This window comes from Cephus cinctus, unplaced genomic scaffold (assembly GCF_000341935.2).
Source record: "Cephus cinctus unplaced genomic scaffold, Ccin1 Ccin1_scaffold1857, whole genome shotgun sequence".
Taxonomy (NCBI): Eukaryota; Metazoa; Arthropoda; class Insecta; order Hymenoptera; family Cephidae; genus Cephus; species Cephus cinctus.
Window position 1 is genome coordinate 43,104 of NW_014334032.1, and position 14,398 is coordinate 57,501.

General features: G+C 41.7%; 2 protein-coding genes across 3 annotated transcripts in view; one reads left to right on the forward strand and one right to left on the reverse strand.

Annotated features, from left to right (window-relative positions):
* The window catches only part of LOC107273898 (protein atonal homolog 8), a 14,022-nt gene extending 8,200 nt beyond the window's left edge, over positions 1 to 5,822 (reverse strand). The window contains exon 1 of the mRNA XM_015752509.2: positions 5,196 to 5,822. Coding sequence (XP_015607995.1) covers positions 5,196 to 5,247 — 52 coding nt within the window. The 5' untranslated portion in view covers positions 5,248 to 5,822. The remainder of the gene's footprint in view (positions 1 to 5,195) is intronic.
* LOC107273899 overlaps positions 1 to 14,375 on the forward strand; it is a 16,851-nt gene extending 2,476 nt beyond the window's left edge. Inside the window, exons 1-3 of one of the 2 annotated variants that reach the window (XM_025091173.1) lie at positions 5,777 to 6,038; positions 7,864 to 8,103; positions 13,123 to 14,375. In XM_025091173.1, coding sequence (XP_024946941.1) covers positions 5,799 to 6,038; positions 7,864 to 8,103; positions 13,123 to 13,140 — 498 coding nt within the window. In that variant the 5' untranslated portion in view covers positions 5,777 to 5,798 and the 3' untranslated portion in view covers positions 13,141 to 14,375. Of the gene's footprint in view, positions 1 to 5,776; positions 6,039 to 7,863; positions 8,795 to 13,122 lie in introns of those variants that run through there. The other variant, XR_001539357.2, reaches the window with a different exon arrangement.
* Positions 14,376 to 14,398: the final 23 nt, after the last annotated feature.

Below are 14,398 nucleotides of genomic sequence, written 5' to 3' on the forward strand. Positions count from 1 at the left end.
AGGGGGTTTCAGCCTGACGGCTGGAGGTCGGGGGCGGAAGGGGGGCAGGGCGACGGATGGCGCTAGCCAGATGGTCGAGTCAGCCAGAGTTGAGTCGAGTCGCGGGTTTATACAGATCCCGTCGTTGACGGTGTGAGTGATAGTACATGAGTTTATATATATATATATATATATATATTACATGGAGACTGTACTACTATCGTCGACGAAGTGGGCGAAAGAGGCGACGGTCACCAGCTGTGCCAGCACGATTCGACGTCGCCGCACTGGCGCGACTCTTGCCGCACAGCATATATATATGTTATACGCATGATTTGTGGCAGCGGTAGAAAACAATGAAAACCGGAGAAAGGATAAGGAGCCTTTAGATGCGACACCCTAAAGCCCCCTTTCGCATTTCTTTCAAGTCACGGATTCATATACGTAATAAGCTCGAGTGCTTGCATGCGGGTACTCGTGTGTACCGGGCTTTATCGTAGCTTTCATTGAAGCGACTACCGTCGCTAAGTGTGATACCCACGACGTTACCGCTGGCTTCAATGTTCCATATGAGTTATGGGTAAAGCTTAATGTCTATTTTATGTGTTGATTGTAATTGGATGCCCTGTGAACTGGCCTTAAGGTATCAGAGAAGCGGGCACGAAGGTACCCCGGGTCGTTAAACGTCATTACCCTGTAATCCAAATGGTCACTGCGACACGTGCTAAGTTCAAAAGACGTTTTTAGGTTAGAATAAATTTTTTTTTTTTAATTAACTATATATGTGAAAAATAAAAATGGCGCACGCCACTCAGGCCTGTATGACGATCAGCCGATTGATGATCGATTGTTAATTTGAGTTTGCCGTAATTTAATATCGACTGCGTATTTTCCGTGTATTACGCGTATGACCGAGAGTATTGCGTGAGAGTAGAAAAGAATTAGAGCGTCGAGGAGGCGCCTTATCAGTTATCTAGCCTCGGAAGATGTCGAACGTCTGCTGCGCAAAACTGACCGCGTTCGCGCGTAAGACGTGGGAATAGTTATTATCGCGACGAGGAATGTTAATGCGAAACAGAGCAGCGATAGGAGAGGATAAAATTTTTTTTTTCCAAATTCACCAGTACGCGGCCGGCAAGGGGGTGGGAGGTGATAATATTAAAAAAAAAAAAAAGTCAAATTTTCCGCATAAAATTATTTCGCAATTTATCACGCGATAAGAGAGTTTTTTGAATCGATCGATTTTTTGATAAAAAAAAAATTAATGAATAAGACGTTCTTCCAATTAAGTAATCAACGAGCGTTTCGGTGCGCGCGGACCCAATTTCTTATCAGTCAGCCTCTAATCAGTGCTCGCCAAAACGGGCACGAGGAGCAAGATCATCGCCAGGCCCAAACCTCCTGGGGTCATGATTTCTTCGTGGGAGCCGATCACGCGCCAACGCGTGTCTCGGTCGCCCGGCTTATTTCCATTGGCATAATCGAAGCGTGAGGCACGATAAACGGCGCTAATAAAAATTTCGCGAGGACATCCCTGATAACGCGATCGACGAGTTATCGCGGGGTCTTCGGATTGTTTGAGCCGTCACTGATAAAAACCGTATCGAGGCACCCTGGGATATCTGCATATCTAGCCTAACGTATCATACAGGAACAACGATAACGTAATTATCCCAAGTGACCGTAGAATTCCAAGCGATATAAACGCAAAAAAATTGCGATAACAGCTATAATATAAAAGGGTATACGACGAAGGTAAAAAAAATTTTGAAAATTATTTTATAAAATTTTTTTCTCACCGAACCAAAAAAAAAAAAACCGGGGCGCTCGCGTCCGTTCCCATAGATAATCGGCTGGTGTAAGCCCCCGTATACCAGGATCGCGATAACTATGTAAAACCTAAGGCCCGTGGGCATCGGGAAACTTACGGATAACGTATATATGTATACACCTAACGTCAACCGACTATAGGCGCTGTTTAGTATCGCTTATACGGATCGTGAAATTATCATGAAATTCCGTTGGTGCCCCGGCGGAAGGAAGCGAAACCGTGACGGCGATTTACACGGGCAATGAGGAAACCCGGTTGGCCATTACGTTGCACAGGTGCGCTTCTTATCTGCGCAGTGCGCAAGAGGGAGACAGGCTACGGTGCTAATTCCAATAACGTACGCGCACATGACTGCCTCTCTCGTGTCGAGCTGGGAGGCATTTGTGATGTCGTAATGCCCGCGTAATTTAATGCAGATATGCATAAGCGATAGGAGGGACGATCCGGAAACGGGGTGCGTAATAAAAGTCATCGGGTGCAGTTAGGTCGAGCAGCGTTTGTCAGACCCCTTCGCCCCGTTGAATTAATGAGTAGGTGTACCGAAGCAGGGCTGTACGTTCGGGGAGCAAGTATTGGCAACTTGAAAAAAAAAAAAATTTTGACTGGGACTCTTGTACCCCTGTTGCCAGGGGTTGAGTCTAGGGGGGTGTGAAACTAAAAGTGTAAACAGGTATAGGGGTTGAGGAGGGAACAGGTTGCTGTTGAAAAGAACCCTTATATTAGATTTTCCCGTGAGTTCACGGCGGGTGATATATATATATATAAGGGTAAAAAAAAGGAAATAAAAGAAATTGGGATGATCCCACAGGTAGCAGGTGCGAGGTTCCTGTCTGGCACCTCAGGTGGGTGTAAAAGTATATATATATATATGGGATATACTACGTAGCTCGTAATAGCCGGTAGGAAATTCACAAGGGAATCAAGACTATAGATTTGTTATCGATGAGGTCAGAAAATTACATTGCAACCTTTGATATACCGGGTTTCATTTGTATAGGCTAGGATTTCTTACGTCACGACCTTGCTCCAATTAATTCCACGATGACGGCGCATACCTTTTACCATAATCGTTTGGGGTTGATAACTATGTTTAGGTCATAATAGGTGGGCACCGGTATGCCATACGTCACGAGACCCATGGTAGATACAGGGTAATAAGGATGAGTGATAAGAATTTTTTGAATTTATTTTTATACATTAATCGATCCCAGCAATAATTTCAAAGTGTTAAAAAACTGAGTAATTGATTGGACAGTTAATTAAGATCGGGTAAGGTTGATACTTGGGCTCTTTTATGACGTCTTGCCGGCTTTAAGATTCAATTTGGCAAAACAACATTTAACACGTGTCCGCTACGAGTCAGCTGAGCAAATATGTATATATATACTACCTCAGTCTGTACAAGTATAAAAAAAAAAACGTACTTGACAGATGCTGTACCTTGGAAAAAGTACGTATCGATTAATTCATCAATGTATTAGCTTATCATTGATAAAGTACCAGACGTGTCTTGCGTCTATGATACTAATATATCCGAGCGATTATCTAACAGTGCGATCCACCCGGCCTGTTATCGTGCCGTCAAATTTTCACTATCGGCGTGTAAATTTTACGTCGAACGTTACCCGAACAATCGATTACGTCACAGTGGGTCAGTTGTTTGTTTATTCGGCGTTAGCGTGTACTTTTGATAATCTTACGTAACACGTGGTACTCGGAACAAGTGCCTGGTGTCAATCGTACCGAAGTGACGTATCGGTCGGACTTCTCGGAAAGTCTGACTCCGGCAGGTAAAACCATGAGGAAAAATGGCACAGGTAATATATGCGTATATATGAGATATCTGGTAAAACCATCAAACACATGGCTCATGAGATGTTATATATATATATATTTAAAAAAAGTCACAAACCGTAAGTGACAAATTCGAAAAAAATTTGTACAGAATTAAAAAAAAAAATTTTCACTGGTATCAGTCATAGGTAAATACAGAATGATAGGTTTATCCCTGATCAGCTGAAAAAAAAATCATGTGTGAGAATTATGAGTGAAAAAAAAAAATTTCGGAAAAATCTGTTCGGATCGGTCCGAAGTGAAAAATCGATAAGGGAACGATTCCGAACGATCGGAAGAGATTAAAGCGCGGTCAAGAGGTGACGTCTCGCTGGCGGGTAAGTGAGCGAGTCTGCGCTTGGTAAGCGTTGGCCGAGGCGTCGTGCCGCCGGGACGACCCACGCTGGCGCCGCCGCCGCGCCCTTTGCGTCTCCCTCGCGCTCCTCCTGCGAGCCGATCGGTCCTCTCCGTCGCACCAGTGCGTCTATCGGAAACCGCAACTGTTATTGTCTCTACCGTTCTTTCTCTTGTTTTCTCTCTCACTCACTCGCGATCACTCTCTCGTCCCGCTGGCGCCTCTCATAACAATAATTATCATGGCCCGACTCTCCCACAACAATCAATCGCGGCTCTCGGACTCGGGCAGCCGTTAAACGCAATCGCGGCTTTTACTGTATTAGCCCTGCAGTTAACTAGGCGCTTTACTACCGTGAGATTTAAGTGCTTATTATACGGGGTGTTCCTACGTTGCGCATACTTTATAGACCTATTAAGAGAGCGCGCTCGCGCCTCTTTGGGACTACTTGTCTTCTTGCTGTTATATGTAGGTGTATATATGTATATATACGGTTGGATGGTACTGTGGGAGCGAGGTAGGTAATCTATACCTAAATAGTTGGAGACTGATAAACTTGGATACCGAATGGTTTTCGCATACGGATAGTTTGTTGCCGACTGTTACACCAGTGACTGTAAACGCTGTATACGCCAGGCGAACTATGGGAAGACCTGTAGCTAGACGTAAATTAGTAGCCGGCAGTAGGTTTCAGAGAAATGCTGACGTGGAATCGCCAACCCCTGTATATTCCTAGCCAGGGGGTAAATTGATACTACTGTTTGTGCGAATCTCTTGGAAGTTTACGGATCTTTGTTTATTTTTCTTCGATACTTTTTCTTGATGCGGTTTCAAAATTTTTTCTCCATTTTCGGTTATAGTGTTGTTGGTTGGATGGTTTGAGAACGGGCTATGGGAATGGAGATTAGTGTTGTTGGCGAGGAGACTGATGGTATCGACTTGGAAGTGAAGAAGGTATCGAAGCAAGAGTGAAGTATGGGAATCTGATAGAAGTTTAAGCTAACCCCTTAAATATTGAATATTTTCAAGTGGTTCGTTAGGATACAGATAGAAGTTGGATGGATGTTTCAAAATTTTGATAAAATACACCGAGTTCCGCGGTGAGAAAGGTTTTTTCTTTTTTTTTTTCATCTAACAGGATTTTGAATTTCGCCTGACAGTTCAATTATTTATGTAATATATAAAACTTCAAATCACCTTTCATAAAAGCGGAGAACTCGCTAGTCGACTCCACCACGTGTGCGCTCATCCTCGCATCCGGTACCCACGCACAGAAATCACAATATCGAAGATCCGATGAAAAACTAATGTTAAATAAAAGAAGCACAGTTTCGTAGTTATCGGTGTGTACCACCGTCCTTAATTCCTCGGGAGCACCCAGGTACGAGTCACAACAATCCTTTTTATAATCCAAAGATCACAACGCGACCCGCAGCAGTCCAGGATCCAGTATCGTAAATCCAAAACAACACAGTTCCTTTCGAGAAGGTAAAAGAATCACAAAACTAAAGCTGCTCGGTTGGGTCCAGCCGTCATAATAGTTCTCGAAGCACGTTTGTTCGATTGAGAATAAAAAAACTTTGTTTCACGAGCAAGGTATACGTCGACGCTCGTTAAAATTAAAGGCAACGGATTCAACGATAAACTTCGGAGCGCTCGAGTACGTCCGCACTCGGTCGTGTTCGGCAACAGACTGACTTGACTGGTGCGGACGGGCGCCGCTTCGTGCCCAACGTGACTGGAGCCTGACTGGCTGGTTTGTCTGTCTGCTTGTCGCTGCTTGCCTGCCTGCCTACTTGGATGCCTGAGTACTTTGCCGGCTGCCTGAATAGTCTGATGGTGCCAGTGCAATCCCACAATTCAAGCCTGTACGGTAGAGCAGCGACAGTCCTGTCCCGACCCGTCGGCCAGTGTGGTGGGGGTAAACCTTTTTCAAGTGTAGTAATGCGAACTGCCGCGGAGTGGGGGAACGGGGGCGCTGCATGCATTGTTGGCGCGGCTGCTCGAGGGAGGCGACAGAACGGCGCCAGCCGTCCAAGAGTTAGTTCGGCCTCTGTGCCGCCACTTGGGTTGATACTTGCCCACCCACCTCTATACCTACTAACGTTAAGGTTCCTTCCTTGAACTCAGATAGCACACGTAGTGCAGCCATACTTTTACGATATACGCGTCTTTATTTCGTATGGACGGGAGAGTATCGCCGCTGAGTGGGATAATACCCTGAAAGCCATTGGATATAATATGAGATATGGCAACGGGAACGACGACGCCTATGCTTGAAGGGCCATTTACTATTATGCGACTAGGATATCTTATTGGGATGCTTTTTCACCTTCTTTTTTTCTCGGGATTAATAGCGCTGGATATTATACTGGTTTATATTGTACAGGATTAATCGAACCTTACGTCGGAAACTTATGCGAACCTTACCTTATTTATTATGGTGATTCGCATCGAGACGGCGTCTCAGGAATTATGGGATACTTGAGATGACGATTAGCCTGGATATTCGATATACTCGGGTTCACGGATGCCTGGATATATATATACGTATAATTTTTTGTATTCTAACTAGGATAAGATAGATCGTGCGAATTTCTTTTTAATTATACTTAAATATCAATGGGCGGATATAAGATTTTTATACCGGGTGTACCGTTAGTTATAAAAATTATTTTTTTAAATCGTTCGCTCTTGAATTTTATTTATATTCGCTCGGCTTCGTTCTCACGAGGAAGCTAGAGAGAAAAAATGTACATGTTACCCTCGTACCTTTAAAGAGCGTCCTTCGGCCGTAATTACGCACGAGAGGAGTCCTTGCGAAAATAGCGAGAAGGACAGCTTCCCCGTGGGACACGTGTATTTTTACAAGTTTCGGACAAAAAATATATATATGTTCAGTGCACGAATGTTCACCGTATGCTTGCTGGACATTGTTCCTACTGTTGTAGCAAACGTGTCGAACATGTTGATATATTGTTTGTATGCCTGTACATATATACGCAGACCGTAATACGGTTCTGGGTATTTTGCGGTATGGCGGACATCTGCACTCAGGAAAATTTCCCAAACAGCACTTTCCACGGTACCAGCCCATACGAGATAGCTTAATCGTGTAATCCCTGGACACTACAGCTGCCAAGAATTTGTACATTGACAAAGAGTCGCTTGTACATAGGGAGAGCCATTCGGACGAATTTACCCGAATACCGTTTTTGGGTAAGATCGTAAAACCGAAACCGTTAACGGCATAAGATCGTGATGGAGTTCGTTTAAGGATTGAGTTATTGGACGGTAAGAAAAATGAAAGTGAGATATTGAAATTTTTTCGAAAAAAAAATTTTTATCCAAAAAAACCTAAAAATAATTTTCACTGGTAGAAACTGTGACGGGGTGAAAAAATATTGGAAATAAAAAAAATCGAATTTCCGTCTGAATCTTCCTGGACCTCAAGTTCAATGTAATGAGAAAAAGAGGCTGTGTCGTGGCTTTGTTATCTTTCTTGCTTTTCTTCTGTTATCTTTTTTTGCCTTGTACGTCGAGCGAGGAACAAACAGGTGAAATCGGCCGGTTTTCTAGAAGCATGGCTAATTGAAACCCGATTGACAATAGGAATCGTAGATTGATTCCAAGGAACGAAGGTGCCTTGTAATACCCACGTGCGTTCGCAGGACCTTAGCTACAGGTCTTTTCAAAATATCTGTGTACGCCCTACGAAAAATTTATTTTAAAAAATTTTATTTTTCAAACAGAAAAACAATGTTTTTAATGAAAAAAAAAATTTTGAGAAAATTACTAATACAAATTATATCGAGAAAACACTGTCATATCTATATAGTCCCCGTGTTGTTCTGGTGTCGAACAGGTCCCGGATCGGTCTCATCAGAAAGGAACCAGGCTGTGTTTGTACGAGGGCTGGAATATTCCCCGGAGGCCAGAGACTGTTTATCGTCGGCTATTCCTGCGAAAGAAGAGGAGTAAGAAGACGAGAGAAGAGAAAAGAAAAAAAAAGAAACCAGAGTCCCGAGTCGAACCGACGTCTTGTCAGCATGCAGTGTGTTGTATAAGGAAGGAATGCGCGACACCTGCGCCCTCAAAATTTAAGGCACGTCCATATTACTTATCTCTCTTGAACTAACTAATCCGAAGTACCAACAAATAAGAATAACCCGTGGTTCGCCATATGAAAATTCAAGATAACCAAAAATTTTTTACCCAAATTTATCGCATTTCTAAAACTTTTGTGGCAATGATATACACAAAAATACATTTTCCAAGAATGAAAGAATTTTCCAAGAATGTATTCTGATGGGAAAAATTTAATGAAATTTTTCAAAAAAAAAAAGAAAAATTTTCACCAACCCCAAAAATACACCCATTTAATTTTGCTATGTATTATATATCTATATGGTTATCTTGATTAAAAAAAAAAAAGAGAAGAGACCCAACGAGATTAACGTAATCGAGAGATGAAGATAAAGCTCTATGGTTCGTTAAGGGATAAGTTACGTATACACGGCGAACCAAGCACAACTCCTCTCTTGGATATCTTGGCCGGTATCATTATGCTACTTTATCTTTAAAGCACAAGGATGAATGTTAGAGAACGAGGGAGACGTGAATGCGTGCATAAGCAAGTACACTATCTTGGAAAAGTATGTACGAGTCTGTATACCGAGTGAGTCAGGTAGATATAGGTATAGTATGATACATTTTGGTATAGTATAATGCAATGTATATACGTATGTATAACACAGTGACCTTACTTTAAATATAGAAGCCAAATGCCCATCCGCCATGAGCCCTATACATTTTGCCCTGAAGCTTCTGAATATTCAGTGGACCAATGTGAATCTTCATTCCTGCGGCGACGTACCTAGAGCTTGAGTTAGGTTAGGTTAGGTTAGGTACCCTACTGTCTCAAGTAATTTGACCCTTGGGAAAGTGGTTACTTAACCCTGTAAAGTAAAGGTGGGTACTTTTACTCAGAGTGAGAAAGAAAGTGTCTTACTTTCTTTTTTTTCTTTCTCTTGAACCTCTTGAACCAATTTCTGGAGTTGCTTCAGTCATTTACTTGGCGACCGGACGGACCACCCTGAGCAACTTAGACCTCGCGCAGTCGTACGCTTCTTATAGTCTGCGATAATCTACCGTTTACTGCGGTCGGGATACTCGAGTAGAGACACACCCGGTATACTCAAGTTCTCGCTATGGGTTACAAATTGCCATAAGTGCATCAGTCTAGACACTAGACGTTACCACGGGCGAAATTGGTATGGTTTGCTCGAAAATTTTGGAGCCAGTTTCAAGTGCGCTAATTTTTTTTTTGTTTTTTTTTTTCGGTCTAGTTTTTCATGGGAACAGACAGAAAAACGAAATTTTGGGCAACGTGGGTCGGACGATATGATTTTTTCTTAAGTGGATACATTTTTCTTCACCGGGTCTTCCACTTGTTGGATACGTTATTTTTGGAATTTTGATTTTGGAATTTTTGGAAAATTTTATTTTTCTCGTTCACTCTTTTTTTTGGGTCATTTACATGAGAATCGGGGGGGAAACTTTAAGTTGCGGTCGCGTGCTCACTGTTAACGTAAATCACGTGCTGCCGGCTAACTGGCTGTTCGTAACTTCAGAGTTTTGCCGCGGGAACCAGCTGTCAGCTGACTTCCGTTTCCGACTGTGAACTCGGTAGTATTATTAGAAGGTTGGAGTATTTGTGTAAGAAGGGAAGCTAAAGGATTTATATATATTTGGGAAATTAAAAAAAAAATCAGCTGGTCGAAGATTTTGAAAAATTTCGTTGGATCGTATCTTCCTGAAATTTGGATTCCATATTTCTTTGGAGTCTTAAAAAAAATTCTAATCATGCTTACCAATCGCTATTGCAATATATTCGAATTACAGTGGAAGGTTAAATTATATATAAAATTCTCACGGAGCTTTACGCCTCCTATTACGCACGCGGATTCCATATCGTTTCGTCGTGTCGCCAGTAATATTATTATTATACCAGGGGGAGACATCAAACAGTCATTACATTGCGAACACGCCATTAATGATTATTATTCCGCACGGCGTCTGGATGGCTGGACAACCTGCATGCATACATTGGATATATGGCTGACTGCCTGTCGATTTGTATTGGACTTTTCAGCCTAACCAATTCAAATCACGTTATAAAGTTACAAACTGGAATAAGGTATAATTCGATTTGGAATAAATTAAAAAAATAAATCTACATGGTGACTTATGATTTTATTTTAAGAAAAATAATTAAATAAATTGACGATATTTTTTTGGAAAATTTTTAGAAAACGTATTATCTTTATCAACCCTAATTAATCTGTCATATATATCATAACCGAAATTTTGTTAAAAAAAAAAATTCATTTCACCTCGATTCAGTAAAAAAATTTTTTCCAGTATCAGCACCTAAGGGCATCTAAATTCCTAGGGACTTTTTTTCTCCTATATCAATAAGAAAGATCGAACTGTACCAAGAAGCAAAAAAAAAATTGGTAGTCAAGACCATACCCCACAAGAGGTCTTACACCATGCCAAAGACCCATATCCAATCCCCACGTTAAATCCCCGAAGAGGAGAGACTCCTCTCGAAGCAGCTGAAACAATACAGGCAGCCCGAAGATTTCTCTGGAGTTGGCGATAGGACGGTGAGACTCCGTGGAAGCAGCCTGTCACGGGGCATCATGGGGTCGTCAGTCGTTTCTTCTTTTTCCCCTATTTTTTTCTCCGTCCCACCCCAGCTCTCCACTCCACAAAGTAGAAACCCCACGAGATGAAAGGAATCCCTGTTACCGAACAGAGCCAGTTGGCTTGGCTGCATTCCACGTGTTTTTTTGACTCGCGTTCACTTCGCTCCTCCTGTGTTCACGATACGAGAGATAGGCAACCCCCTCGGTAGGTAAAAAAAAAAGAAAATTGAGGTTAAAAATAAATAAATTATATATGCAGATTTCAACGTTACCGACACGAGCCCTACCTACCCCTGGGGAATTTTATACCTATTCAAAAGGCACCCTAGTGATTTCCAAACGAAGTCACCAAGTTTTCATAACCTTTAAGGTTAAAGTGCATCGTCCGTCGGGAGTGGCTAAAGGCTTACCCTTATGATCGTTAATGTTCCTTCATCCTCGCTGTTCTCGTCGTCATCGTTAGCGAACTCAGCCTATTGTCCTCATTAGCATTCCGTCACGATCCAGCAACATACCTAGAGGAATCCCGGCACTGGGAAGGTCAGTCCATAATAACGATGTATAATACCGTCGATTTGCGCTTAGACGATATGGAAGCCAGTTTCACCTGGCGGCCGCCAGATCGCGCGCGCGGCGAGTAACAAAAGTGGCGCGCATTACAAATAAGCAATTAACCTTATGAATTCGTGATACGTTTTATGGGCTCTACGATCCACCAGATAATTAACTGCCGAGCCGACTTTAAGCACGCGTACATATATTTACGTGCATATCTGGATAATGTGTGTATATATATATATGAGTATACTCACGGCTGGCTAACTTTTATGGTCTCTCATTACGTTTAAGCGTTTTACTACATATGTGCACAGGTTATAGGGATTTTTTTTTTTGCAACTGGCAAAAATCTTATTTTAATCGTATCTAAATATGTTTTTTTTTATCTGTAATTTATTAACGTCGTTAATTCGCGGTTTCGTTGATAACGGTTTATCTGGTCTCGTCGATCTCTGTAGAATCGAATTTCTGGGACTGTAGCGAATTTTAAAAAATTTATTTGATTATTGTATACATCTCCGAGAGAGATCTCGCGAAATTCATCTCATCGCTAAATTCGCATCTTGTAATATACGTGGATACGACATGGAATTATTGAACCCAGCAAAGCATATGGCGTTAATGAATCGACGAAGCGGAAAACTACGGTCAATATTTGAAACTTGTCAAAGAGAGAGAGAGAGAGAGCGAGAGAGAGAAAGAGTTAAGAAAAGAGATAACACGAGGTCATGAGATTTTGGCAAACAACGAGCATCGAATTAGTCACGAGTTAGGATCAACGAGAAATGAAAATTTGATTAACGTGAATTGCATTTACAAATATTGTCATATATATACATATATAAACTTGTCGATCGTATAGTTTGAGGTCTCGCGTTGAAAAAATGTACTATGAATTTTATATCTTGCTTCGTGTCTCAAAACAGCCGTTGCGCTGAAAATTCTTCGAGGACAGACCTCAAAATAGCCAATACGTTAATGAAACCGTCTCCAAAACAGCCCAACGACGAACTTGTATCTACGATGTTATATAATTACAATACCCATATGGGAATTCGAGTATTAACACTCGCCTGCTAACAGTTGTTTACCGGAAAGGGCAAAATCTTCCATAATGGAAATAAGCCGGGGGGTATATGACGTGTTCGGGACTGTTTGCTCGTCTTCTACGTTTCTTCTGTCCGTCACGAAGGAACGCGACCAAGGTGGGCATAGCTGTCTCGGATGGTTTATGTATATACGTTGAACGCTAATATTTGACGTGAAAACAAAGGCAAACGGATAGTCATCGAAAATCGTGAATCCGACTGGATTCGACTCTCTACGGGATAACAAGTATAGATCCGAGGGAAAAAAGAAATTTGAAAAAAAAAACGGAATTCTAGGAATTTCAATGAAATTTCGAAATACTTTGGAATTTCTATATCCAAAAATAAATTTAAAAAATCATTTATTCAAGGCCGTATTACGCAGTTTCAATTTTCAAATATTTCCAACCGGAAATCCGAATTTTTGGTTTTTACTTTATTTTGGGTTCTCGTTAACGACGATAAGATCGTCCCGAGACAGTGACAACTAATTAGCTGGCAACTAGTAATTTATTTTTCGTTCTTACATACAGCATACTTGTCTACCTGATAATACATTGTTCGAGATAACCTAAAAATTTTGTTCCTAGAACCAACAGTGTAATTGGCTCTGTTCAAAATTAAAAAAGAAAAAAACCCATAACAAAAATTTCCCTATGAAATAACAAGAAAATGCATGAAAAAAAAAATGAAAATACACAGCGTACATTTTATTACTGAAAAAATTACTCACCAGTCATATATATTGTCTTTATGTCATTTCAGGACAGTATACCAACGTGAAGAAACGAAATTCTACACAGGCAACGTTGGACAATGAGAATTCACGTGGACAGTGACCCAAGCCAAGGACACTTCTGTCGACCATCTGGAACAGACCAAGTGGGCCGTATTTGGTTTCTGGTTAATTGGAAAGTTTTTCCCAGCTGATAACGTGGCAGTAGGGAAAAACGATAATGCACAGTACAAACAACGAACTGCCTGGGTCGCGCATATAGATACAGTCGAAGATTATCGACGGAGCAATATTTACGCGCGGAAAATGACACGTCGTGCCTGACTTCTGAAAAGTTCCGTTCTTACCACGGAGGTAAGGCTCCGTTCACAAGAAAATATCAGATACAAATTCTATCGCCTTACGCGCCATACGCTTTCCGATGAGACTAAGCACACGTCATATTCCTTCCAGATTCTCAATTTCAGTATCAGCTGTTCTACATACACGGTGGTAAATACTTTCGTACGTAACGTTAAACACGTGTTTCGGTACAGGAACGATTTGGTAACAAAAAATCATCGGGTCATATGCACTGGCCTTATGCAAGGGCGAGGGTGTATCACGTGTATAGTCCCATCTCTCTTTGAACCCATCAAATTCTTTTTTCTTTTTTTCGAACCTACGTCAACTAATCTTGAGCTAAGACAAGTGGAGCTTTAACCTCGAGACAGTTGTTCGCGTCAGACAGCGTCAGGCAGCGTCAGGCAGTATCAGGGATTCACTTAGGGATGTACGTTGAGTCAGCCTGCATTGGCTGAGGTATACGTCATATGCAGGTACCGTGTACATACGTATGTATGTATACGGGGATATCGATAAAACTTTTTTAATTTTGTAATAATTTAAATAATTTTTTTTTATATGAGGTATAGATTCTTGTTCCCAGACATTTTGGAGCCTTCCTATCTTTTTATGTGTCTAATTAAAGAGATATCTCTGACAGATCGAGCAGTCGCCAAGGCGATAATAAAAAAGCAGAACAGACTTTAGTCAGGCTTGTTCCGTCTTATAGTAAAACCCGTATAGCGTCACCTTATGGCCGAAGCCCGTAGCAGGGTGGCGTTCTATATTTACGGTGGTATAATATAACGGGGCGTACATTCACCCCGGGTTATTCTATTGGGACACGTGGTGCACCCTCCCTTCTGTACTGCCAGGTCATGTCAATTTTGGGACTGACTGTGACACGTGCTTTTACATTAGAAAGGCGTTTAAGGACTTTTATGCGCGTAATAGTTACGGGGCGTTCGGTAAGCATCGGGG